The sequence below is a fragment of the Helianthus annuus genome, chromosome 9 (genome assembly GCF_002127325.2).
Source record: "Helianthus annuus cultivar XRQ/B chromosome 9, HanXRQr2.0-SUNRISE, whole genome shotgun sequence".
NCBI lineage: Eukaryota > Viridiplantae > Streptophyta > Magnoliopsida > Asterales > Asteraceae > Helianthus > Helianthus annuus.
The window spans coordinates 5,255,397-5,283,061 of record NC_035441.2 but is presented as its reverse complement, the minus strand read 5'-3'; the positions used below and the strand labels follow the sequence as shown (position 1 = coordinate 5,283,061).

Below are 27,665 nucleotides of genomic sequence, written 5' to 3'. Positions count from 1 at the left end.
CGAGCCGAGACGATCTAGGCTCGCTTTCTAACCAAGCTGAGCCAGCTCGGCTTAGTTTTAAACAGAGCCATATCAAAGAAACTTTTTTCAAACTAAATCCGAATAAGTTTTAAGCGAGTTACGAACCGCGAACTTTACGACGCCTTCACTTCATAAAGGACACATTAAAAGTTAGTTGAGGTGTTTGGAAGGTTTTGATCGTGGAGGATGAAGAGGCTAGCGAAGGGATGGAAGAACATTCACTCCGACTCCGACGACGAATTCTCTCTTCCGACCAGCTCCGATTTCCAACCCATGGATACCGAAGGTCTATTTCTCCTTCCTTTTCATTCCCCCAATTTTCTAAATTAGGGTTTACAATTTTGCACGAACAATTTAAACTTTCGTTCTCGATTTACTAAATTCATTAATTGATGAACGTGTGACAGAGCAGGAGGAACTTGTTAGGTCACTTGAACGATCTCAAGCTCAACAATCTCGGTTTTGGCGGGTAATTTGTTCACAAACACATTGTTTGATTGTCTAGTGTTGTTTTTGGATCAGAAACTTTGAATAATATTGGTAATCGTATCTAGGGCTGTAAACGAACCGAACGCTAATTGTTTGACTGGAAGTTCGTTTAATAAATGTTCAATTGTGTTTGTGAACGTTCGGTAATATGTTCGCTTATGCTTGTTTACGTCCGTTCATGGTCGTTTGTTTTGTTTAGCTTGTGTTCAGTTATTAGTGAGTGGTAACCAAGGTTTTAAAAATCGGTTTTTAAGTCATACTGGGTTGGGCTCTAAAATGGTTTTACCTGGTTACTAGACCCTATAAATTCCATAAAATACAAATTCATCTAAAAAAACAGTCAAATCTCAACTTGGGTTTATGTAACTGATCATAGTTTTATCTAAAAACAACTATTTTTATTGTAAACTATTAAGCATTTTAAGAATATTTTTATTAGTTATAAACAGTATTGCATTGTACGAGGTGAGTAACAGTTTCAACAACGATGAAATATTGGAATAGAAGACACGAGGTTAATTACCGGAAATATGGAATATCAATATTACCTTAATATCGTATTTTATTAAAATTAAGAAATCATATCTTAAGATAATGCAAACCTGTTCAACGGTTTGAACAGGTAGAACCGGATTTTCCGCTGGTACATAAGACATACCGTATTCGGGTTTTACCGGCCTTTATCGTACCGGACTCGTGTCAGATATCCGGTTTAACCGGTATAACCAGCCGGTTCATACTGGTATTTAAAACATTGGTAGTAACTTAGATCTTTGAAACATTATTTTGGGATAATCATGTTCATGCTTATTATGTCTTAACTTGTGTATTTGTTGTGGGATAATTATGTTTGTGATTATTATATCAAGTGCTTAACAAGGTGATCTTTGTGTAGAGCGTGTTTGCGGGCCTGCTTTGTTGCTTTGTGGCGTTTCTCATTTTCTCCATTCATGGACAAACTACAATGCCCTGGGAATTGGTATGTTATATGATGTCTGTAGAATGACAAACAACAATGTCTGCCTATTTTGGGAGATAATGAGTTTTTTTTTTTTTTTTTTTTTTTTTTTTTTTATGATCAATATGTTTTTCTTTATATGAAGATTGTGCAATAATTATGTTTTCTTGTAACAGCGTTACCATGCGTACTTCATGGGTGAGATTGAATCATGGCTTGTGATTGCTGCAGGTTTGATTTTTTTATTTAAGTTTATATACATTTATTTTTTATTTGATCTACATAGACAATATTCTATATCTAGACCATCTTACTAGAACTAAAATACATATATAGGATCATATGGTAATGTCTTCTCCTATTCCATATTTTGGCTCCACGGATTAGGATCAAATACAAAGGATCCTAATTGTAAGAAGTGTAAGAAAGATTTATAAAGTGACAAGTGTCCAATAACCTAAAAAAACCCACTACACAAAAAAAAAAAAAAAAAAAAACCCTTCAACATCCACCACCACCAAAAACCTAAACCCCCACCCCTCCTCCCCAATCACCCACCCCCAAATTTTTTTTTTTTTTTTGCCGAGGGGGTGGGTGTTTAGTTTTTTTTTTAGATTTTTTTTAGGTTTTTTTTTTTTTTTTGGGGGGGGGGGGGTTTAGGTTTTTGGAGTTTTTTTTGGTGAGGTATAGTTTTTTTTTGTTCTTCTTTGCCGCGTGGGGGGGGGGGGGGGTTGGGGGGTTTAGGTTTTTGGGTTGAGGTGGGGTGGGGTGGGGGTGGGTGTTTAGGTTTCGGGTGGTGATGTAGTGGGTTTAATTTTAGGTTATTGGACACTTGTCACTCTATAAATCCTTTTTACACTTATTACAATTAGAAGCCTTTGTAGAATAACTTGACCCTTGGTTCCACAGCTTTGATGTCATTATGTAACTGCTTATGTCATATTTTGTATCCTCAACTAATGTAAAACTATTCCTTAAATTACAATAAAGAGTAAAATGCCATTTTCGTCCCTAAGGTTTGACTAGTTTGGCGACTTTCGTCCAAAGGTTTGTTTTTTCACGTCTGGATCCAAAAGGTTTGAGATTTTGCCATTTTCATCCGGCTCGTCATCCATTTTTCTCCGTTAAGTCATAGGTATTTTCGTCTATTTTTTAACTTTAAGGGCAATTCGGTCTTTTTCACTTTATGTACAAGCATTTAAAATACCCCTGACTGAATCCGTTAGACCAAATTGTCCTTTAAGTTAACAAAAAAGAAGAAAATACCCTTGACTTAACGGAGAAAATGGATGGGGTTAACTCCGCAGATGAAAATGGCAAGATTTCAAACCTTTTGGACCCAGATGCGGAAAAATAAACCTTCGGACGAAAGTCGCAAAACTGGCCAAACCTCAGGGACGAAAATGACATTTTACTCTACAATAGTCAATAATTCATTTTCACAAAAGCGTCCAACTTAAAATTACCTAATTTGCTCATTATTACCATTACGAAGTACAAACAAATTAATAAGGAAAAATTACAAATTTTGTCCTTTATCTTTATACTACTTTTCAGATGGTGTCCTTTTTAACGAATGTTGACAGGCGGTGTCCTTTACTAGGTATTTTGTTGCAAGTTTAATCCTTTACACCCAACCCAGTTAAAAAACCCTATTAATTGTTGACAGGCGATGTCCTTTACTAGGTATTTTGTTGCAAGTTTAGTCCTTTACCTAGGTATTTTGTTGCAAGTTTAGTCCTTTACCTAGGTATTTTGTTGCAAGTTTAGTCCTTTAGACCCAACAATTAACAGGGTTTTTTAACTGGGTTGGTGTAAAGGACTAAACTTGCAACAAAATACCTAGTAAAGGACACCGACTGTCAACATTCGTTAAAAAGGACATCACCTGAAAAGTGGTATAAAGATAAAGGACAAAACTTGTAATTTTTCCAATTAATAATAGATGGGTCTGCACGATACCTGTGTTTTCTTTTTGAGGGTATTTTAGACATTTAACACACAATACAGCAGTTTTCTTAAATTTGCATCACTCTTTGACAGATTGGGCAGCAGTATTGGTGTGTTCATTGGCAATTGCTGGCTTGTTGAATAATTCACGATCTCGTAGACGGTTTCTTTGGTTCTCTTGCTGTGCTGGCGTTTTGTTAGCAGTTTTCTGGTTATATAATATGCTAAAGTATTAAATTCGTAACACTTTTTTTTATTTTTTTACTTGCACATCGGATTTACGCTTTTCATATTACCGAAATGAAACGAGTGGGTTATTGCATAGTTGTCAATAGCGGCTATAGCGACCGCTATGTAGCGAAGCGACCGTGTGTCGCTATTTGGGTCATAGCGACCCAATAGCGTGAATAGCGACAGTTAGGGTTTTTTTTTTATTGATGTAAATAGCAATTAGATATAGCTATAAAATAGCTGGTTTTATAGGTTTTTGTTAAATATACATGTAAAATAGCATATATACCAAGGTATTTTGATATAATATACATATAAAATTTTTCAAAATTATTTTTCTAGTGTATCGCTATATATAAAATAGCGGTCGCTATTTGTCGCTATTCGCTATGTAGCATATAGGTCCCTTGTCGCTATTTGTCGCTATTCGCTAATAACAACTACGGGTTATTGTAATTTTGTCAAATTTTTTCCATAATGGTAAAGTTTTATCTGATTGAGAAGACAACATAATGATTGGAAAACATATTTTTACCATCACAGACTATTTTTTATAAATAAATTGATATTAGGAGGTTTTATGTTTTCTAATATGCTTTCGGGTGCTTCTGATCTGTTTGACCCGTTTGACTCGGTTGATGTAGAGTATAACCCAAACGGGCCATTTACCTATGAATAGGTTAAATTTGTCACCTTTACGATGTACCCTCAATGTTTTTACTACGTTTGAGTTTGACTCTTACAAATTGCTGTTCTTTTTTTGTAGGCTGGATAAATTCAGATGGGATGTTATTTGGCTTCCTCTTGGTCCCTTGAGGTACTACTTATTACTTATTCTCTTTCCCTTTAATTACACCAAAATGCTAAGCATTTAATTATGGTGATATATCGGTTATCCCCATGTAAAATATCGGTATTGATATTATCGGTGATATTGACTGATATGTCGCCGATTTTCCCGATATCAATACCTCCTTAGTTGTACTTATACCGTTCGTCTTTCTTCTCATTGCTGCTATTAGTGTTTAAGTCTTAATTATTAATAGTTAGTGTTTAATGTTAGGGGCTGTTTGGCAACATCTGAATGGTTAAGCGCTGGACCAGTAAGAGGAGGTCTGAACCATTAAGTGCTAAACCAGTAAGAGGTCTGAACCATTAAGTGCTGAACCAGTAAGAGGTCTGAACCATTAAGAGTCTGTATAAAGCTTAACTGTTTAGAGGCAAATATCTGACCAATTCAGATTATAGGTCTTAACCATTCAGACTCTGTATAATGCTTAACCATTCAGAGGCAAATGTCTAAACCATTCAGACATCTGCTCGTGAAACAAACAGTTTGAACCATTAAGTGCTGAACCAGTAAGAGATATGGACCATTAAGAGGCTCATTAAGAGGTAAGCAAACAGCCCCTAAGTGTTTTAAGTCTTATTCAGTTCCTACTTGCTACAATTGGCACTGTTTGCAAGTTGCAAAAGGTTAATTTGTTTATGGTAGGAGAGTAAAGTATATACTGAATTGCTAGTGTTAAATTGCAATATATATAAATTCTGCATGATATTAAAATTACCGATATCTCACCGCGATAACCTATATCTCAAATATCGGTTCTCGACCAATATCCGATTTTTTACTGCATTAACTGCATAGCCAAAATGTTTACTTTCACCTTTGTCATTTAATGTAAGATTTTCTTCTATGTTATATGTAACATAGTTTCAGTTTTTTACAATTTTCTTTTAAAAGGTGGAAGCAGGTTACATTTTAGTGTAATAACCCCGTCATTTTCCGGTGTTTTATTCAATCTAAACCCTAAATAATAACCATGTTACAAACAATCTTTTTTCAAACCAACAAATTTGCATTTGTGTTGCAGTGGAGCCGGGTTTTGTCTCTATGTGGATACGCTTCTGAACGAGTCATCTGAGGAAGTTAAAAAACTCAGAGGCTACATGTATGCCTACAAGTCCCGTTGACTCGGATTACAAGTGACGGATTTCTGTTTCCTTCTATGGCAAGGAGGTAGCCACGAGATGTGTCGAATTTGTTAGATTATAAGCATGATTCCATGAGGCGTAAAGAATTTTGCATCAAGTTTTAAAGACCATAGAAAATTTTGTACATTAGGTGGAGATGGAGAGGAATGAGATTTTGTTTCATGAAGGTTGCATTAATAAATAGTGGACTTGTTTTTGTTCCTTATATCTAGTAGTCAACATGTGTGAAATATGAACAAGCTCGGGCTCGGCTTGATTATAAACCGAGTTGGCTCGGCTTGGATTTGAAACCGAGCTGAAAATCTAAGCTCGGGCTCGGCTTGGTTTTAAACCGAGTTGGCTCGTCTCGGCTTGGCTCGATTTTAAAAATAAAAATTAATACATAGCTTTCAAAATTCAGTATTCTAAAATATTATTTAATACTTCAAAAGAACATATTCAAAATAAGTTCAACCTGATACATTACTAGCTCGGCTCGGCTCATGAACAGCCCTATTTACGCTTAAATAATACAATTAAATGCATATCTTGACTTATTTTGCAGGTATAATGGTATGAAAAAAAGTCATTTTCTAATTTTTCTAAATACATTATCTGGTTTTTCTAATTTGTTTATACTATGTGGTTTTTCAAAAAGTAAGTAAATTGCCAAAATCGTCCCTGGTGTTCGGCGATCTGTGCCAGTTTCATCAAAAACAATTTTTTTGTATCATATTGTCCTTCACTTTTGAGATTCTTTTGTCATTTTCATCCAAACGTCTAAATCTATGGCAGACGATTTTTCAAAACTATGGCAGACGATTTTTCAAAACTATGGCAGACGAGTGTAAATCTCCCACCACAAAAGATAAACTTAAAAGAAATGTAAATAAAACGTACCAAAAATTAATAAGAAAATTACAATTATGTAAATCAATCTTCATCATCAATGATTTTGGTCCCAAGACCCTTCAATCCTTCTGCAGGAATTTCAGCTACAGTAACAAGTGAGTAAAGTTCTTCCTTTGCATCTTCATCATCATTTCTCTTGCGCGCGATTCGAACCCTAATTCGTCTTGGGATACTTCTGATTCCACGGCTCCAAACGTATTTGTTTAGTTTAACATCAACGCGTACGTCTGTTGTTCCCATGGCTTTTTGTGCAAACTTCTTGATTTCCTTGATAGCTTTTGGCGCTTTCTTCTTAAATGTGCTGTAAAAAAAGAACATGTGAATCAATATTTACAATCATACACGTCCCATAGAATTATTTTGACTAATGTCGATGCCACAAAGGCGCTATATGATAAATACAGCGTATAATAAGAGTAAAGTACACGGATGGTCCCCGTGGTTTATCAAAATTTTGGATTTAGTCCCTAGCTTTCCAAAAGTACACAGATGGTCCATATAGTTTGCACGTTATAACGCATTTAGTCCCCAACTTTTTTCCAAAAGTACATGGATGGTCCCTGTGGTTTGCACTTCGTAACGTATTTAGTCCCTAACTTAGACTTGCTAATACCTTTAGATTTGTTGGTTGGCGACTAAATGCGTTACAAAGTGCAAACCACACTACCACAGGGACCATCCGTGTACTTTTGGAAAGCTAGGGACCAAATCCAAAATTATGGTATACCACAGGGACCATCCGTGTACTTTACTTGTATAATAATGTTTTTTTTTTACTTTTTATAGAAAATAGAAGTTAACAAAAGTGTGGCATTTCCATCAACATATATTTGATAACAGAAAAACAAGCGTGCAACTCTCCGAAAAAAAACCATATATCATTCATAACGAGTAAAAAAAAAACAATAATGCAGATCAAATGAGGCAGAATTGACAACATTATACATTTTGTGTACTGGCTACATTAAAAAATATTTAAAAAATATTACAAAGAAATATTACAAAAAATATTTGATTTGCAATAATTAAAAAAATATTACAAAGATTTATAATCAAGTTGAAGAATAGTGAAAATAAAAACTTTGGCAAGTCAACCCAGCCTATTTGAACAACCAAACCCAACCAGTTTCAATCTATTTCCCAACTACAAGTCTATAATCATAGTTGTCAATAGCGAGCGTAGCAATCGCTATAGCGCGCTACGTAGCGTATAGGTCTAGGCTCGCTATTAGGGTTGTAGCGATAGATAGCGACAATTTATTTTATTTTTTGTTTCTTAATATAAATAGCAATTAAATATAGCTATAAAATAGCTCGATTTTAGGTTTTTATTAAATATACATGTAAATTAGCATATATACTGGGGTATTTTGATATAATATACATATAATTTAAAAAAAAAAACATTTCTAGTGTATCGCCGCCTGCTATTTATCGCTATTCGCTATGTAGCATACAGGTACCTTATCACTATTTGTCGCTATTCGCCATTAACAACCATGTCTATAACAACCAAACCCGTTTAAACATATTTCCCGACAAACACAACCCGGAACACTCATTTCGCAAAATACGCGAGTCTTTGGACTTTAGAGAGAAGACTAAAGAATATGTATGGTATCATCAAAATCATAACGCCAGTCCTTACCGGATGGATGTATAACATGATATGAAAAAAACGAATTATTAATATACCACAAATGTGCAATAATCAACAAGTCGGAATGGTAAAATGTCGATATCTCTTCACGAGAAGAGACCGAATGGTAACGAACTTGTCAGTGCAATAGCAATAACAACGATACAAAGCACATAAAGATGCCTAGAGTTCATTTTATAAAGCCATTAACATCATGGATAACATATAAACACGCATAGGGTTCAAATTATCAAAACATTAACCAGAAACCTATGCAGTTAATGCGGTAAAATATCGGATATCGGTCAACGACCGATATTTGAGATATATGTTATCTCGGTAATTTTAATATAATGCAAAATTTATATAGAGTTAAATGCCATTTTAGTCCATGTGGTTTTGGCCATTTTGGCAAAAGTTCTCATTTTTCACCTATGGGTCCAAAAAGGTTTCAGTGTTGCCATTTTAGTCCACTAGGTTAACTTCATCCATCATTTCTGTTAACGAGAAGGGCGATTCGGTCATTTTGTATGGCCGAATTGTCTTTCTAGTTAACAGGAATACATATAAAATGACCGAATTGCCCTTCTTGTTAACAGAAAAATTGGATGAAGTTAACCCAGTGGACTAAAATGGCAACGGTAAAACCTTTTTGGACCCACAGGAGAAAAATGAAACCTTTGGACTAAACTGCCAAAATGGCCCAAACCACTGGACTAAAATGACATTTAACTCATATATATATATATAGCAATTTAACACTAAAAATTCAGTGATATATTGGTAAAATATTGGTGATATATCGGTCAATATCGCCGCTAATATCGGTACCGATATTCGACACCGCTTTTATACTAGAGGACCGATATATCACCATATTAACTGCATAGCAAGAAACACAATCAAACAAAAAAAAAGAAGAAATTAAATCAAGGAATAAAAAAAAGAGAAAAAATATTATAAAAATTAATGGTGTACTGACCATCCATGTGTACGCTTGTGAAGATTAATGGTGTACTCTCTCGTCACCAACTCTTCCTTCCTTATTTTCGTCTTCTCTATCATTCTTTTGCCTCTGCAAATCGCACCTCACCTGCAAAAAATATTATCAAAATTAATAAAATGTTAAGAAATTTTCAATCGATTTCATACGAGACAGTCAAGATCAATACAAATAAATACACATTGATTAATTGAAGTAATAGTGAGAGAGAGTTAGAGAGAGAAACCTAGGGTTTTGAAAACTGTTGCGCAGGAGGAAGACGGAGGGAGGATATAAAAACCCTAACCCGAAAGGGTCCAACCCAACATTCAAAGGGTACTATTCGGGTTACCGTTTTTTTAATATTTGTGGGCCTTAACCCGAAAGGATCCAACCCAACATTCAAAGGCTAATGGATTCACTAAAAAGGTACTTAATATTAGTGGTGCACAAAAAACTCGAACCCGGACCCGGACCCGAAAAAAAAACCCGGAACCGGGTATTATAAAACCCGGGTTTTTCATACCCGAACCCGAACCCGAACCCGAACCCGAACCCGACCCTACTCGTAGGGTAGGGACCGGGTATGCATATTTGATCTAAAACCCGAACCCGGAACCGGGTTTTTTATACCCGGTTTATACCCGAAACCCGGTTTTATAAATACCCGAACCCGGAACCGGGTTTTATAAATACCCGGAACCGGTTTTTTAAAAAAAAAAAACCCGATTTTGATGTAATCTTGTTTAATTATGTATGCATTAAGACTTCTAGTTCTTATGATTTAACAAAATTATGTATGCACTTTGATGTAATCTTGTTTAATTATTAGGTTTCTAATGATATTTGCCACCGCTACTTAATTATTTAGTATATTTCATTACAAGTGGAAACAAATATGCCAATATATGTTGGCCCTTCTATTTTCTTTGTTTGTTTAATATCATTATTAGTTTTTGTATTTAATAAATTGTGCCTCTGTTTATAAAGTTCAAGAATAACCACATGAAGAACTATAAATTGTGCCTCTGTTTATCAATAGATTTGATGTCTATGTGTGAGAGTTATGTTTGATACATTTTATAAGCATAGTTCCGGTCGGGTTTTTTTAATACCCAGTGCAGGTTTTTTCCCAACCCGATGCATACCCGAACCCTACCCGATGAATACCCGAAACCGGAAATAGGGTATTAAAATACCCGGGTTTTATAAAACCCGACCCGAACCCTACCCGAACCCGGGTATATAGAGTATACATTTTTGGTAGAGAACCCGGACCCGACCCGGTTTTAAAAAAAACCCGATTTTGTAAAACCCGATCCTACCCGAACCCGATCCTACCCGAAACCCGGTTTTTAAAAAAACCCGATTTGTGCACCACTACTTAATATCACTAGTATAAATTTTTATTATTATTATTAGAGTAAATTGCCAAAATTGTTCCTGAGGTTTGGGTATGTTTGTCATTTTCATCCAAAACAACTTATTATTGAGCAGTCAACTCTCATAACACGGATTCTCTCTAAGACAAACATGCCCAAACCTCAAAGACAATTTTGGCAATTTACACTTATTATTATTATTATTATTATTATTATTATTATTATTATTATTATTATTATTATTATTATTATTATTATTATTATTATATAAATAAAAATACCTTTCGGGCTCGTGTCATGTGATTTGGGAAGGAAGGTGTGTGTTTTGGTGGACAAAGTTTTGGGGGAAGGGGTTAGTCGTAGATCTGCGTTAGGACTCTCATTGAAAAAACAAAGTTAAGCTTTTAAGTATTTCGGATTATTTGGCTCTGGAATACCTATCCGAAGGTATAGGTGGAGATCGCTAGTTCGATCCTTGAACTGAGCGGGTTTTACCTCACCACATTGTTGTGCCTTCGGGCGAGTGTTCACGGGCTTCGGCCCTAGGTGAGGGTTTTCCCCGGTTCGGAGGCGAGTGTATACCGATGTGGTAAATTTCGTCAGTAGCCCATTTGAAGTATTCGTTGGCCGTTCAAAAAAAATTCACTTGACACCTTGGGGATAAGTTTTCTTTATTTTAGCAAAGATATGGGTGGTCAAACATGAAGGTGAATACGGACCGCTTTCGACCAACAATTCACAAACATGGTATATAAAAAGATAACATCTTATAAAAACATGAAGCTGAATGCATCTAGTAATATTATACTATATAGATGCATTATAGGTATATATAGGTACCCATATTCCTCAAACATATACGATAAACTGCGAGACCCCAAATGGCTCCTTATTGACCAGTCAACTCTCATAACACGGATTCTCTCTAGAGACTTTCTCTCACTACTTTCTCTCTCTAGAATTCTCTCTCTACTCCGCCCTACGAATAACAGAAATATTCATAACACAGATCAAAATCTGTACGGTTACACTGGGAAACTCAAGAACATGACGAACTCGATGAAGATCAAACCCAGAAATTCAAAATTATTTTTTATTTAAAAAAATTAATAAAATTACAGAAAATTAAAAAAACAATATTAATCATTACTAAACATCATATAATTAATTATAAATTAACTAACCACTAATTAACACTAAAATAAATAATTATAAATTTAAAACATTATTTATAATCCTCTCTTATTAATTAACAATTACTAGACGTAATTACAACAACACTTAACACGTTAACAACTTCGATGATCAAAAACAACATACTTAGCTACAATTAACACCAGACTTAAGCTACTTGGTTACAAACACATCTAATCCCTTTTACACATCTATTGACATAGACAACAACAAATTAACATCTCTTTAAGACATATCCCCTAACGGGGCCATTTTTAAACACCTAACACGATTCATCCTAAATACATTAACCCTAACACCAGAGTTAAACCTAGTTTAACTTATCAAATTAACCCTAAATACACTCAACCTACACACGTTAACCCTAAAGACTATATATATATAACTAACTAAATAGGATTTAAACCCAGTTAAACCTTCATTATAACCCTAACTTAGTATAAATGAGTACATTTAGTATCAAATAAACACCAGACTTAACCCTAACCACTTTGCAAACATCATTAGCGATATCCCGCTCTACAGTCATCAAAGAATTCAAATTCAAATATGTGGTAACAGTTGTTCCCACTAACAGAAACTTTTAACTTTTCATAAACCTACGAGATCAAAACATGTACCTTTAGTCTGACGAACAACCAAACACTATCATTTAAAAAAAACAGCAGATCAGAACTTTATATTAAAACAGAATATCAAGAACACGATGAACATACACCACTATCATCAAGAACAACATAAACATCAACCTAGGTACTAAAAATATATAATTTTTTTGGGTAAAGGGTTACCCCGGTGATTCTATTAAATTCAACCGCAAATAAGTACAAGTAGTGAGGATGAGTTCCACACTAGTTCATATATAGGACATGCCCCATATATGTAAAACAAAGCAAACAAAAACTATGACACCCCATAACCTAGCCTACTATACATCAAGAAAGAGATCTAGTAGACAAGACAATGCAAAAACAAAAACAAAATCCTCAACCGCCATCATCAAAAATAAAGCTGCCACAAACCGGCAACCCCTTCAAACGAACCAATAACAGCCTATCCATTTGAGAATTTTGTGGAAGAGGTGCTTGCCCCTGCTTTCGAAGAAAAAGGATGGATACCCGATGTCATAAATTTACTCGTTTCATTGTAGACTTCAACTACCTCCTCTTCATCCGAATCCTGCCTATCAGTCACCTGTTTATCTTTTTTCTCTATTCGCCCCACAGTTTTACCTTCCTGATTACCATCATCGTCCTTAAGGGCATCAAACGGGTTTGATGTTGAAACCCGGTTCGAACTCCTCAGAGGCGGTTTTGGTTTAGGATTGGTAACTGGTCTATAAACAAACTTAGGTTTCTGATTTTTCATGTGTAGACCTTGGTTGTTAGTTTTCTTCTTTTTAGCACCCACATCCTGGAAATCATCCACATTCTTTCCAGAATCCCCGTTTGGAACAACCTGAGGGTTCTTTGGGCACGAACTATCATCATGACCAAAAACACAGCAAGAAGAACACTGTAAAGGCTCCCAATCATATTCAATCTTTACTTCCACCTTAGAATAACCATTACCATCTAAAGATGGAATTGCAACAGTGACACTTCTTTTTAAGTCAGCCCCTGCCTGCACTTCAATAAGAGCTCTAGCGTAACTACTTCTTCCCCAAGATTCAGCACACATCGTAGCAGTATACGTATCCAACATCTTAGGCACCCCTATCTTTGATGCAATCAAACTAAGACCATCCTCAGTGTATGCCGTTAACGGCACATCGTGCATCTTTACCCACACCGGAATAGCTTTAATATCCTCTTTTTCTAGTCTGATAGAGGCCGACCACATCTTCAAGATAATCGGAACATTTCTTATCATCCATGGCCCATCAAAAAAAAAAAAAAAAATAAAATAAATTATACAAAATTTTATAAAAAATAACAAGTACTATAAAACACTCATTCATTTGATTAACAACTACCAACTCTAATTCTAACTTCGTTATAATTAACGAATCTGAACCAAGAACCAGATCGACAAATAAAAACAAGTAGTATTGTCAGTACTAATTCACCACCGTAATTATAGCCTACTTATAATAAATACTATGCAGTCAATAGCGTGCTATAGCGCTTAGCGGACATACGAACCCATAGCGGTCCAAATAGTGGTCCCGCTATTAGCGGTGCTAAATCCCGCTAATTTGAAACCCATATAGCGGTCGTAGCACTGCTTTTAGCGGTTTTTCTTATTTCAGCCCAAAAGTAATGTAAAGCCCACATTAATTAACTTTTGTTTATAAATAAACCCAAAAGTAAAGGTCCACACCCAAAATTAAACCTAAATCGAGACCAAAAGTCTTCACTCGTTGGTTCTTCATCAGTTCATCATTCAACAAAATTAAACATAAATCTCTAAATTGCTAGACTTCCCCAGTTATTGTTTTGGATTTTGATATTACTACTAATATTTTGCATGATAATGTGATATTACTATAAATTTTGATATTATTATTAATATTTTTCAATATATATATTTTTCAACAGTACTCCATCGTACTGAACACGCCAATATAAAACAGTAAATTAATAAATCAAAAATAAAATTAAAAATAGATAAGCCTTATTGGAACAATATAAGGCTTATAGCAACAGTACTCCAACGTACTGAACACACGCCTAATAAATAACTAATTAAATAAATCAAAATAAAATTAAAATTACATAGGCCTTATCGTAACAGTACTTCAGCGTGCTGAGCACGTTCAACAAATAACTAATTCAATAATTAAAAAAAGATAAGCCTTAAGGGAACACTGAAAGGACACGTGGTAGCATCTCCTACATTCATTTTACTGAGCCTTACAATACATAAGGCTTATATTGTTACGATAAGCCTTATAAGAACAGTATCCATAGTTACGATAAGCTTTACTGGTACAGTATTCACTATTACGATAAGGCTTACACTGTTACACGAAACGTTGGGAGTGGCAAAATTGTAATTACTTCCAATTGTCCGGACACAAAACTGTAGACTGTCACCTGGCTGCGCCTCCATCAATCAAATTTTCTCTCTCCTCCACATGTCGTCATCCCATTCTCCAGCACCTAGAGGGGCTGAATGCATCTAGTAATATTATAATATATAGATGCATTTAGAGATATAGGTATATATTTGCTAAACGACAAAATAGCTGACGTGTCACGTGTGAACAAACCAAAATACCCCTGAAAAAGTGCTGCAGTACTAACAGATCTGTTAGTACTGTTCCGTTAATTAGACTAACATTGTCACTTTTCAAACCATAAGGACTAAAAGTGTAAATCTAAACCCTGTTACGATAAGGCTTATCATAACAGTGAAAAACATGTGGCACAATCTCAGCCCTTCCTTTTTCTCCTCCAGACGACGTGGCAAGCTCTCCTCCGTTAGATCACCCTGCGGGCCAGGCTCCAATAGACCCAAAGGCTTCTAGTAATATTATATATAATTAATGTTGATATAAGAACAAAAAATTGCAAGCTGTTCCCCATAACAAATCAACCATTACACCAAACTTAACCAATGTGTTTACGACACTGGCCCGAACCGCAACATTTTGAAGGACGTCATGATTATGTATTTTCTAGGACCAAGGTCTTTGGTCCCTCCACACCAAGAAAATGTAGAATACAATCATAAGTTTAATGACATTTAGTACTATAGCAAAATATTGCGATTCTACCAAGAAAATGTAAAATCTGATCATAACTTATGAACATTTTACCTCTCAATTTGAGTAAGAAGTGTTCCATCAGTTTGCTATTCATATTCCATAGAAGAGAAAAATCAAGTTGAAACGACAAAGAGTACAACAGTTTGTACCTCCACAAACCACAAGATCAAATAAGGTTAGAATTCAAGTTCAAAAACAAGAAAAACAGCAGAAAAGGTTATTAAACTATATAATAAAATTTCTTTACAAAGAAATATAAAATATGAAAATCACATAGATAAAATCATTAAAAATAGATTATTAACAGAAAGAACTATATCAAGAAAGGAATTCACGCTACAATAGCAACCTTTGTCACTCAATCAACCGCAAAGTACAAGCCTCAAAGTACAAAGACAAGTTGTAATGGGTTTTTAGGTGCTTTGGTAACGGCATTCTATTTCTCGAATGTATGTTCAGTCATGTAAAATACCATAAAAAAACCATCAAACCACAAAGCTATTAAACTATATAAAAATAATCTCTTTACAAAGAAATAAAATATGAAAATCACATAGATAAAGTCATCAAAAATAGAATATTAATAGAATAAACTTCATCAAGAAAGGAATTCATGCTACAATAGCAACCTCCGTTACCCAATCAAACGCAAATTACAAGCCCCAAAGTACAAATACAAGTTGAAATGAGTTTTTAGGTGCTATAGTAATAGCATTGCTAGCTAGTTCTCAAATGTAAGTTCAGTCATGTAAAAATATCATAAAAAACTGTGAAACTGCCAAGCTATTAAACTATACATAAAAAATCTGATTACAAAGAAATTAAAAAAAAAACATGAAAATCACATAGAAAAAATCATCAAAAAATAGAATATTAACAGAAAGAACCTTATCAAGAAAGGAATTCACGCTACGCTAGCAACCTTCGTCACCCAATCAACCGCAATGAGCCTCAAAGCACAAAGGCAAGTTGTAATGGGTTTTTAGGTGCTCTAGTAACGACATTCTTATTTCTTGAATGTAAGTTCAGTCACGTTACCATAAAAAACCGTCAAACCACAAAGCTAGTAAACTGTATAAAAATAATCTCTTTACAAAGAAATAAAAATATGAAAATCACATAGATAAAACCATCAAAAATAGAATATTAATTAATAGAATAAACTTCATCAAGAAAGCAATGCTACAATAGCAACCTTCGTCACCCAATTAACCGCAAAGTACAAGACTCAAAGTAAAAAAGACAAGTTGAAATGAGTTTTTAGGTGCTCTAGTAACGGCTTCCTGTTTCTCAAATGCGACAAAGCTATTAAACTATAAAAAAATATCATTACCAAGAAAAAAAATTATTAAAAAAAAGTAGTCAAAATCATTAGAAACGAAAAAAACAACTTCGTTCAGAAAGCAATCCATGCTACAGGAACAACCTTCATTACCCAATCAACCGCTAAGTACAAAGACAAGTTGAAATGAGTTTTTAGGTGCTCTAGTAACGGCTTCCTGTTTCTCGAATGTGACAAAGCTATTAAACTATAGTAAAAAAACTCATTACAAAGAAACATGAAAATCACATAGATAAAATCATTGAAAATAGATTATTAACGGAAAGAACTATATCAAGAAAGGAATTCACGCCACAATGGCAACCTCCATTGCCCAATCAACCGCAAAGTACAAGCCTCAAAGTATAAAGACAAGTTGTAACGGGTTTTTAGGTGCTCTGGTGACGGCATTCCAATTTCTTGAATTTAAGTTTAGTAATGTAAAATACCATAAAAAAATTGTCAAGCCACAAAGCTAGTAAACTAAATGAAAAAAAAATCACAACAAAGACATTAAACTATAAGAAAATCACATAGAGAAAACAATCATCAAAAATAGAATATTAACAATCATCAAGAAAGCAATTCACCCTACAATAGCAACCTTCGGCACCCAATCAACCACAAAGTAAAGAAGATCTAGACTACTTTTACAGTAATAAGATTTTAGTTAAGTCATACTTTGCATATTTATAACTTTATAAACGAAGAAATTAATTAAAAAGAGTGTAGGTTGATCCAACCCTTTTTGGCCCATTTTGACCCATTACAGTTCAGGATGAGTTGACACGAAATACTTTGTCCAGGATCTCTATTGTTATAGGGTAAATTACTTTTTGAGTCCCTGTGTTTTAGTGGTTTTAACTAGTTGAGTCCAAAAGCAAAAAGTTTAACGACTTGAGTCCTTATAAGCATTTTCATTAACCATTTAAGTCCAAATTTTAACCTTTTGAGTCCAATTTTTTTGGACTCCAATCGTTATAAAATAAACAAAATTGGACTCAAAACGTTATAAAATAAATGACTAGGGACTCAAGGCGTTAAACTTTTTGATTTTGGACTCAACTGGTTAAAACCACTAAAACACAGGGACTCAAAAAGTAATTTACTCATTGTTATATAATAAGAGTCGGTATGATTAAAACACATATATTTTCTCAATAATACCCTAACCTCTGTAGAAACGATAACCATAATTCACATACTAATAAAAATACCCTTTGGACCTGTTTGAAAAATGTAACCAGAACCGATGGATCCAAAAGTAAATGGGTCAAACTATACTTGTAAAAAAAAATATGAGATGAGAAGTTATTAGTTATTACCTCTTTCACGTAAAATAAACCAACATGTTAAAAAATTTGCCAACACCTGAATTGGGACCCCTTCCCTTCTGGTTTCTCTGATGCCATAAACGTTTGACCACGTGTAACCTATGATAAGGCTTTCAATGGCTTGGTTGCCACTAGGGGTGCAAACGAGTCGAGCCTTATCGAGCCCGAGCCGAGCTTGAGCCTAAAATAAAGCTCGTTTGCTTATCGAGCCCGAGCTCGAGCCTCGCATGTGAAGCTCGTTAGGCTCGTCGAGCCTTAGTGTAAACGAGCCGAGTCGAGCCGAGCTTATTCAAACGTGTTTACAAGCCGATCTCGATCTAAAAATAAGTTTATTTAGTAAACGAGCCCGAGCCCGAGCTTCACTTATCGAGCTCGTGAGCCTAAGAAGTCTATTATTTATATTATTTTTATTTAATATTTTAATTAATAGATAATAAACGAGCCGAGCCCGAGCCGAGCTCGAGCTTGAGAAAATACAAACGAGCCGAGCTCGAACCTTGAAAACAAAGCTCGAATCGAGCCGAGCTCGAGCCCGAGCTCACATAAGTTAATCGAGCTCGAGCTCGAGCCTGGTCAAGCTCGGGCTCAGCTCGACTCGTTTGCACCCCTAGTTGCCACCTCAGCAAATTCTTCCACTACAGAAGCATCTACAACAACAATAACCTAAACAGGCATCCATGATTACGGTGAGAGACTTTTTAATTAATTTCAATGTGAAATTTACATATTCAGTATTGTATTTTACAAAATGCTTATCAAAGATGTGCTTCATATAGCATTTAGCGCATATTCTGTTTCAGCTTCAGTTTGAAGCAGGGGCGGTTCTTAGTAGAGCTCTGGCAGGGCCATGGCCCGGGCAAGTTTTTCGGCCGTTGTGCTAATTTTCCACATTTCGATCGAAACTTTTTATATATACTATGTTTGGCCCGGGCTTGCACGGGCTTTTTTTAGTGCCTGTGTCTTTCGGCCCTGGCACATTCAACGGGCAAGATCCGCCACTGGGTTTGAAGCAACATACAAGAACATGAAAAAAGCCATGATGGATGAAAAACACGTATAATTGGCAAAATGGGCTGCCCGGATATCGAGCCAAAACAGGTCGGATTGGGTTGGCCTGAAACACCTTTTTGTATATATAATTATTATCTAAATATGCTTAATATTGCATTCTTTCAAAAAGAAATTACTTACTTGAATAGAAAGACTTAGGAGGGTTTATAGTTAGTTACATTATAACACACATTGGGCATTTTTCAACCCGTTCATCCCATTTTACACTTTTCATTTGACCTATTTTTCCACCGGAGAAAATCAAGTCTAGTGATCCAAAGAGAAAATCCTTTACATCTTTATCAGTTTCAACGACTGAACCATCTCCTCCAAATGGGTCAGACAAGCTGGAAGCCATACGCAGGGTACTCAAATTCATAAAAACCTCTTAAATGTATTTATTAAGAAAAGATCAAGATTATTTTTGTAATATTTGCAAAATAATCATTTTAAAATTCGAAGAAATGAATAAAATGAGTGATTGTATTCTAGCCCAATCCGTTGTGACCCGAATTAAAAATTTGACTTCTTCAACCAATTTCTCAACCCACACGACCAATCCATTTGGCCATCTCTATCCAAAAGGTATGAAAAGATATTTCTTTGAAATAAAACAACCAGTAATTACAGTGTATGATATCCAAAACTAGCTTTAGAAGAATCTATAAAGGTTTTATGGCTTGAAGAAAAAACATGTTTACCGTATACAAACAACAAAAACTATTGTTACAAATGCAACTGACCTTATCATCATACAAGCAACACCTCAAAACAAAAAATGCAACTGACCATGTTAGTAGCCAAAAATAGATAATCCATGTAATGTCGATATAAGAAAAAAATGCAAGCTAAGTTCCCCTTAACAAATCAACCGTCACACCAATCTTAGCCAACGCCATTCCTATCTCTCGAATGTGACAACGCTATTAAACTATAGTAAAAAATATGAAAATCACGTAGATAAAATCATTGAAAAAAGATTATTAACAGAAAGAACTATATCAAGAAAGGAATTCACGCTACAATAGCAACCTTCATCGCCCAATCAACCGCAAATACAAACCTCAAAGTACAGAGACAAGTTGAAATGGGTTTTTAGATGCTCTAGTAACATAATTCCTAGTTCTCGAATGCAAGTTCAGTCATGTAAAATATCATATAAAATTACAATAGAAATAAAAATAATCTATTTACAAAGAAATAAAAGTATGAAAATCACATAGAAAAAATCATCAAAAAATACAATATTAACAGAATAAACTTCGTCAAGAAAGCAATTCATGCTACAATAGCAACCTTCGGCGCCAAATCAACCGTAAAGTACAAGTCTCAAAGTACAAAGACAAGTTGAAATGGGTTTTTAGGCGCTCTAGTAACATAATTCCTTCCTGGTTCTCGAATGCAAGTTCAGTAATGTAAAATACCATAAAAAAATTGTCACGTCACAAAGCTATTAAACTATATAAAAAAATAATAACCAAGACATTAAACTATAAGAAAATCACATAGATAAAATCATGAAAAATAGAATATTAACAAAATAAACTTCATCAAGAAAGCAATTCACGCTACAATAGCACCCTTCGTCGCCTAATCAACCGCAATGTACAAGCCTCAAAGTACAAAGACAAGTTAAAATGAACTTGTAGGTGCTCCTATTTCTCAAATGTAAGCTCAGCCTTGTAAAATACCATATAAAGTACAAAACTGTCAAACCACAAAGCTACTAAACTATATAAAAAATAGCATTACCAAGAAATAAAATATTTGAAAATAAAGTAGTCAAAATCATTATAAACGGAGTATCAACGAAAAGAAACTTCCTTCAGAAAGCAATCCACACTACCGCAACAGCCTTCATCACCCAATCAACCGCTAAGTACAAGCCACAAAGTACAAAGACAAGTTGAAATGAGTTTTTAGGTGCTCTGGTAACGACATTCCTATTTCACGAATGTGACAAAGCTATTAAACTATATAATAAAATCCCATTACAAAGAAATATAAAATATGAAAATCACATAGATAAAAATTATCAAAAACACCAATATTAACATAAAGACCTTTATCAAGAAATGAATTCACGCTATAGTAGCAACCTCCATCGCCCAATCAATCACAATGTACAAGCCTCAAAGTACAAAGGCAAGTTGTAATCGGCTTTTAGGTGCTCTAGTAACGGCATTCTTATTTCTTGAATGTAAGTTGAGACACGTAAAATACCATAAAAACCGTCAAAGCACAAAGCTATTAAACTATATAAAAATAAACTCTTAACAAAGAAATAAAAATTGAAAAATCAAATAGATAAAATCATCAAAAATAGAATATTATATAATAGAATAAACTTCATCACAATTCATGCTACAATAGCAACCTTTGTCACCCAATCAACCGCAAAGCACAAGCCTCAAAGTACAAAGACAAGTTGAAATGAGTTTTTAGGTGCTCTAGTAACAGAACTACTCGCTCTCGAAAGTTCAGTCATGTAAAATATCATAAATAAAAACAAAAATTGTCCAACTGCAAAGCTATTAAACAATATATAAAAAATCTGATTACAAAGAAATAAAAAAAAACATGAAAAACACATGTATAAAATCATCAAAAAAGCAAGTCACGCTACACTAGCAACCTTCGACACCCAATCAACCGCAAAGTACAAAGAAGAGTTAAATGGATTTTTAGGTGCTCTAGTAATAGCATTCCTAGTTCTCAGATGCAAGTTTGGTCTTGTAAAATACCATATAAAAGTGTCAAACCACAAAGCTATTAAACTATATAAAAATATCATTACCGAGAAATAAAAATTATTAAAATAAAGTAGTCAAAATCATTAGAAACGAAAAAAAATTATTCGGAAAGCAATACAGGGACAACCTTCATTACCCAATCAACCGCCAAGTACAAAGACAAGTTGAAATGAGTTTTTAGGTGCTCTGGTAACGACATTCCTATCTCTCGAATGTGACAAAGCTATTAAACTATAGTAAAAAAACTCATTACAAAGAAATATAAAATATGAAAATCACATAGATAAAATTATTGAAAAAAGATTATTAACAGAAAGAACTATATCAAGAAAGGAATTCACGCTACAATAGCAACCTTCATCGCCCAATTAACCGCAAAGTACAAGCCTCAAAGTACAGAGACAAGTTGAAATGGGTTTTTAGGTGCTCTAGTAACAGAACTCCTCGTTCTCGAATGCAAGTTCAGTCATGTAAAATATCATAAAAAATAGCAATAAAAATAATCTTTTTACAAAGAAATAAAAGTATGAAAATCACATAGATAAAATCATCAAAAAATACAATATTAACAGAATAAACTTCATCAAGAAAGCAATTCACGCTACAATAGCACTAGGGTTGTTTAAAAAACTCGTGGCTCGCAGCTCGCTCGAAACTCGCTCGAAAAAAGTTCGAAAAGAGCTCGGCTCGAAATTGGCTTGGTTTTAAACGAGCCAGCTCGGCTCGGCTCGGTTTGTAAACGAGCCGAGCTCGAGCTTGGCCTGGCTCGGCTCGCGAGCTCGTGAGCCAGCTCGATAAGGTTTACATCCTTCATTTTTTGTTCCACATCGCTCAGAAAACAAAAAACTAAGGGAGTATCTCCCCTATAAAAGAAGGTAAAGAAAATGTACTAAGTGAGTTAACTATATATACTTACAATTTAGCCAATTGGTTAAATATAATTGCAATTATACCCCTTATTCTATGAACAAATTCATTTTTAGGGCTTTTTAAGTCGTAAATTTTGCGGTTCTTTGTTAGTTCGAGCTAGATCGAGCCGAGCCGAGCTAGCTCGAATTTTAATCGAGTCGAGCTCGAGCCTCAAATCTCAGCTCGATTTGAAATTCGAGCTCGAGCTTAACCAGCTCGAACTGAGTTCGAGCCGAGCTCGAGCCGGGTCGAGCTCGGCTCGGCTCGTTTACAGCCCTAAATAGCACCCTTCGTTGCCCAATAAACCGCAATGTACAAGCCTCAAAGTACAAAGACAAGTTAAAATGAGCTTGTAGGTGCTCTGGTAACGGCATTCCTATTTCTCGAATGTAAGCTCAGTCATGTAAAACACCATACAAAACAAGAAAAGTACAACACTACAAAATCAAATAAGTTCAGAAGTCTAAATTATAAACAACGAAAAAAGATTAAAAAAATAAATGAAACAGGTCTTGATTGTGTCTAAATTTGTTTATATCTGTCTGTATATTTAATCGCTAATCAACCCAGAAAAAATAAGAATTTCAAAAACTTGCCAATTAATTAGTTGCAAGAACACGTCAGATGAGCGTTGATTGAAAAACCTTAAACTCGCAATTATGCCAAAAGCGTGCAACGCAATTCTTGTTTTACAAAAGAATGGTTGTGTGCGTACTTGTTGAAGTGTTGATTCAAATATAGTGTGATTATCGGCTACATCTAGTTGATCTGAAACCGACGATGTATAATGTGGTTTGATTGAGACACCCTGAACCCGTTGATTGAAAACCCTAAATTTGCAATTCTCCCAAACCCTGCAACGCGACTCTAGAAATACCAAACCACAAGGGTTTCTTTTCTGACCATATTGTGCGCGCAAGAATGTTGGGACATTTTTGGATTTGATTAATTTTATTTTGTCTAAAAATTATGAGACCCTGTGTGTTTGTGCACTCTGTGATATTACCCCCTGCCACCACTGTCACCGCCATTCACCACCACAACCACCACTGCCACCTCCAGTCACCACCACAACTTAATATCCCTTTCATATATAACACCACCACTACTTCCGTCACCGGAAACCTGCAACTCCGGTCATCTTCTCCAACGACTGCCACCTCTGCCACCTCCAGCCACCACCACAACCACCACTGCCACCTCCAGCCAAACCGAAGCTGCTGCTGAGTCAGCTAAAATGGCAATAGTTGTCGCAGTTACAATGCATCCGGTGTGAAGTTTGATGAATCAGACTGTGACGAACAAGTATGCAGCTAAAATGGCACTGATTTGAAGTTATATTAGTTGAAGTTATATGTAAATAAAAGATATGATCTGAAATACTCTTTCAACTTTTACGATCAAATATCACTTTGTTATACCACCTTCCAGTATTTAGTAAAGTGGAACTTTGTACATATAAAAGTTTACAAACAGAATTTTTGACCCCAGTCACATCAAAAACTAAATACTAACAACCCTATTTTTCTTACAATATAAACGTTACAAACAGAATTTTAAAATATTAAACAGTCGCATCAAACACTAAATATTAACAACGCAAATTTTGTGATCATAGATTGCAACCTTCACTCAGTTATGATTCCCATTAATCAAGATCATCCCTATCTGAAAACTCAAGAACGCATCAACAGAGGCATACTGTACCTGCAACAAAGTGAGACACTGATCATCCCATCTACTCATCGTAACACTCTTCGGCTTGTTTATCTCCTTCCCAAGAACTATCCTCGCCAGTTGCAACAACCCAGCCTTCTTAAACTCCCTCACACCGTACACATCCGTAGCCAGCGTCCTTAAATCCACCGTCTTCGCAACCTCCACGCCATAATCCTTCCTAAGTTTCTCGACATCATTCTCAATCCCGACCCCAACAAATATGTAAGAAGGGTTACCGAGGAAGTTTACGAGCGATTCAGGGATTAAAGTGGCAAGGAGGATTTGGAAAATCAGGCAGTGGCGTCCCACACATAGTTGGAGCGTGGCGATGGGGTTTTCGAGGTTTCGGGTTTGGCAATAGCTAAAATGGCAATGCATCCCGTGTGAAGTTTACGAATCCATGTGGTTGAGTTGACTGGTTTGATTCTTTGCTGGCTAAGTATGCAGCGGCTTCTGCGGCAGCTATTGCCATTTTAGCTGACTCAGCAGCAGCTTCGGTTTGGCTGGAGGTGGCAGTGGTGGTTGTGGTGGTGGCTGGAGGTTGCAGAGGTGGCAGTGGTGGCAGTCGTTGGAGAAGATGACCGGAGTTGCAGGTTTCCGACGGAAGTAGTGGTGGTGTTATATATGAAAGGGATATTAAGTTGTGGTGGTGGCTGGAGGTGGCAGTGGTGGTTGTGGTGGTGAATGGCGGTGGCAGTGGTGGCAGGGGGTAATATCACAGAGTGCACAAAACATAGGGGGTAATATGAAAGGGCATTATAGTCATTTCAAGTTATAGTCAACAGATTAGTCAACAAATTTGAGGCCAGGGGGTAAGGTTGCAACATAACAGCAAATAGTGGGGGGTAAAATTGCAATTATTTCCTTAGGGGGGTAAGGGTGCCAATGGACCCTAACCCCAGGGGGTAAAATTGCAGTTTACTCTTTTTTTAAGAAGCTAAAGTTTCTTTTTTACGTTAGGGTGGAGGGTATGGTTCAATCACTCTAGGGTGATTGAGTTATTCTCTACCCAATAATAGCATGCCATGTCAACTCCCCATTTTACACTCAATCAGAGGGTATGGTTCAATCACTTTAGAGTGTTTGAGTCATATATTTTTTATTTCTAGAAATTATTCATAAATAAATAAACATAATTTAATGTAAATAAAGGTACTTTTAATTAAAAAAACACATTACATAAAATTAAAATAATAACATGACATTAAAATATAAAAATAAAATAAAAAAAAAACTAATTTAACTATTCGTCGTCGGAATCCGCCAAAAGGTGGGGTAAATCTTGTTCCCCAAGATGCTCCACAAGATCATATTTTAGTCTACAATGCGTATCTTCATCAATGAGCTCGTTATAAACAATGTCTTCGAAAACGGGCTCAACTGGAGGATCCCGAATATGTACCTGTGCAATCACATTTCCGTCATCTTTTAGAATCATATTATGCATAATAATGCATGCATATACGACACTCCTAATTTTTTTTAACACTTATAGCACGCATCGGTCGATGAAGTATACGCCATTTTGCCTTTAAAACACCAAAAGCCCGCTCCACGTCTTTTCTTGCCGCCTCGTGTTGCCTCTTTAACTTCTTTTCTTTCCCAATGCGAGGATACGGAAATGATTTCACAAACATGGACCAAGTAGGGTAGATTCCATCGGTAAGATAGTATCCACGCTTGTACAAGTGGTTGTTCACGTAAAATGGGCATTTTGGTGCAGTTCCATTTCGTTCAGTAAGAAATAATGGAGATTGTTGGTGCACGTTGATGTCGTTTTGTGAACCTGGTGGACCACAAAAACATGCCAAATCCATAAATCTTGACAGGCCACCGCTTCGAGCATAACTGTCGGGTGACTGTGATCCCCCCCCCATATATTGACCCCGCAACTCCGTTGGACACATTCTCCAAACAAAATATGTACAATCAATACTACCCAACATCCCAGGAAGGTGATGTTTCTCCTCATGAGCTTGGTACAAGAGCGCAACGTCGTGGCTAGTAGGTCTACGTAAAAACTCGGAAGCGTATAAATTACATACCGTTTCGCAAAAATTTTCTACACTTTCTCGGGAAGTCCTTTCGGACATATTTAAATGCTCGTCGTACTCGTCTGGGGGGTTACCGGTTGCAAGTTGCTTAATCGCCGACGTAACTTTTTGCATCGGTGTAAAACTCTTCTTCAAACTCGCATCCACGATGTCTTGAAACCACGAGTTATTCGCTTGCACGTCACTCAAAATTTTTAAAAACAAGCATTTCGACAGACGAAACCTATGACGAAAAACCTCTTCGTTGAATACGGGCTCCTCGACAAAATAATCTCTCATAAGGTTTTCATGACATTTCACTTGATCTCGACGGACAGATTTCCTTTTTCTAGAAGTGCCCCTGTCTTCCAGTTCAGCGGCTTCGTTAATAAGATTTTGAAAAAAAATTAAACTACTATCGCTCGAGGAAGAATCATCGTCTTCACTAATATCAATTGGAATGAATAGCGGTGGTATATCATCCATTGGAAAAATAGAAGAAGTGAATTTTTTTAGACAATAGTTGGATGGAGAAGAAAATGGTGAAAAATGGTGTTGAATGGTATTGTTTTTATAAGGAAAAGTTGAATTTTTTTTATATAACGGCTAGTCCTCAACGGTCATATTCCTCAAACAATTCACTCTATCAATCGGTGAGTATACACCGAATCTTCACAATCACCGAACACCGAACTATGGCCGGGGTGGTTCACCGATCGGTGAAACCATTCACCAATCCCACTCAAACAAGCCATACTGACCACCCTTAGTAATTTTAAACTATTCTGGCTTACCACCCGATTAAAAAAAAATGGTTAGTTCAATAGATATATCATATAACTATTTTAAAAATCTGATTTGAATAATTATATGATACTAGCTTATCATCCGGAACTGCTTTCTGGGCTCAAGAAAGTTTTTTATATTTTAATTTTATGAGTAATCTCACACTTATTTTAGTGTGAATGTTTTCTTTTTTGATTGTGCTCTAAAAATCGTTTTCTTTTATGCTTGTTGGTTAAGGCCTCCCAAATAATCGAGAATTTTTCAATTTCCTTTATTTTTGAAAAGCTTATGATCTGATTGAAAACCACTGGATAAG

The 27,665-nt window shown here is 35.5% G+C and overlaps 5 protein-coding genes across 6 annotated transcripts; 1 reads left to right on the top strand and 4 right to left on the bottom strand.

Moving 5' to 3' along the window:
• The first annotated feature begins 145 nt into the window (after nt 1-145).
• LOC110877078 lies at nt 146-5,849 on the top strand. Its single transcript, XM_022125236.2, has 7 exons — nt 146-307; nt 429-490; nt 1,406-1,489; nt 1,645-1,699; nt 3,512-3,647; nt 4,416-4,466; nt 5,524-5,849. The coding sequence occupies exons 1-7, from the start codon at nt 208-210 to the stop codon at nt 5,621-5,623; spliced, it is 588 nt and encodes a 195-aa protein (XP_021980928.1). The 5' UTR covers nt 146-207; the 3' UTR covers nt 5,624-5,849.
• Nucleotides 5,850-6,463: 614 nt separating this feature from the next.
• LOC110877079 (60S ribosomal protein L31) lies at nt 6,464-23,691 on the bottom strand. 2 transcript variants are annotated; one of them, XM_035977251.1, is made up of 3 exons: nt 23,538-23,691; nt 9,157-9,270; nt 6,464-6,836 (listed from the first exon to the last, which is right to left on the bottom strand). In XM_035977251.1, exons 2-3 carry the CDS (start codon nt 9,237-9,239, stop codon nt 6,557-6,559), a joined length of 363 nt encoding a protein of 120 aa, XP_035833144.1. In that variant the 5' UTR covers nt 9,240-9,270; nt 23,538-23,691; the 3' UTR covers nt 6,464-6,556. The 2 variants fall into 2 exon arrangements, with proteins under 2 accessions (XP_035833144.1, XP_021980929.1); XM_022125237.2 differs by lacking the exon at nt 23,538-23,691 and adding an exon at nt 9,404-9,492 and having other exon boundaries at nt 9,157-9,267.
• Nucleotides 9,264-13,574, bottom strand: LOC110875182. Its single transcript, XM_022123381.1, has 3 exons — nt 12,869-13,574; nt 11,379-11,517; nt 9,264-9,267 (listed from the first exon to the last, which is right to left on the bottom strand). The coding sequence occupies exons 1-3, from the start codon at nt 13,572-13,574 to the stop codon at nt 9,264-9,266; spliced, it is 849 nt and encodes a 282-aa protein (XP_021979073.1).
• Nucleotides 23,692-24,379: 688 nt separating the features above from the next.
• On the bottom strand, nt 24,380-24,908 carry LOC110875183 (Werner Syndrome-like exonuclease). The gene has a single exon (XM_022123383.1). The coding sequence runs from the start codon at nt 24,906-24,908 to the stop codon at nt 24,444-24,446; it is 465 nt and encodes a 154-aa protein (XP_021979075.1). The 3' UTR covers nt 24,380-24,443.
• An 865-nt stretch (nt 24,909-25,773) lies between these two features.
• Nucleotides 25,774-27,049, bottom strand: LOC110875184. The gene is made up of 2 exons (XM_022123384.1): nt 26,099-27,049; nt 25,774-25,932 (listed from the first exon to the last, which is right to left on the bottom strand). Exons 1-2 carry the CDS (start codon nt 27,047-27,049, stop codon nt 25,774-25,776), a joined length of 1,110 nt encoding a protein of 369 aa, XP_021979076.1.
• Nucleotides 27,050-27,665: the final 616 nt, after the last annotated feature.

Excerpts from the sequence above, each read along its gene's own strand:
- LOC110875184 (XM_022123384.1), bottom strand. The coding sequence starts at position 27,049 with ATGGATGATATACCACCGCTATTCATTCCAATTGATATTAGTGAAGAC. Across the intron at positions 25,933-26,098 it reads TAAAGAGGCAACACGAGGCG|GTACATATTCGGGATCCTCC; the intron begins GCAAGAAAAGAC and ends GTGATTGCACAG.
- LOC110877079 (XM_035977251.1), bottom strand. The coding sequence starts at position 9,239 with ATGATAGAGAAGACGAAAATAAGGAAGGAAGAGTTGGTGACGAGAGAG. Across the intron at positions 6,837-9,156 it reads CACAAGCGTACACATGGATG|CACATTTAAGAAGAAAGCGC; the intron begins GTCAGTACACCA and ends CTTTTTTTACAG.
- LOC110875183 (XM_022123383.1), bottom strand. The coding sequence starts at position 24,908 with ATGCATTGCCATTTTAGCTATTGCCAAACCCGAAACCTCGAAAACCCC.
- LOC110877078 (XM_022125236.2), top strand. The coding sequence starts at position 208 with ATGAAGAGGCTAGCGAAGGGATGGAAGAACATTCACTCCGACTCCGAC. Across the intron at positions 1,490-1,644 it reads CTACAATGCCCTGGGAATTG|CGTTACCATGCGTACTTCAT; the intron begins GTATGTTATATG and ends TTCTTGTAACAG. Across the intron at positions 3,648-4,415 it reads TGGTTATATAATATGCTAAA|GCTGGATAAATTCAGATGGG; the intron begins GTATTAAATTCG and ends CTTTTTTTGTAG.
- LOC110875182 (XM_022123381.1), bottom strand. The coding sequence starts at position 13,574 with ATGTGGTCGGCCTCTATCAGACTAGAAAAAGAGGATATTAAAGCTATT. Across the intron at positions 11,518-12,868 it reads TGAAGTCTACAATGAAACGA|GGCGGAGTAGAGAGAGAATT; the intron begins GTAAATTTATGA and ends TGTTATTCGTAG.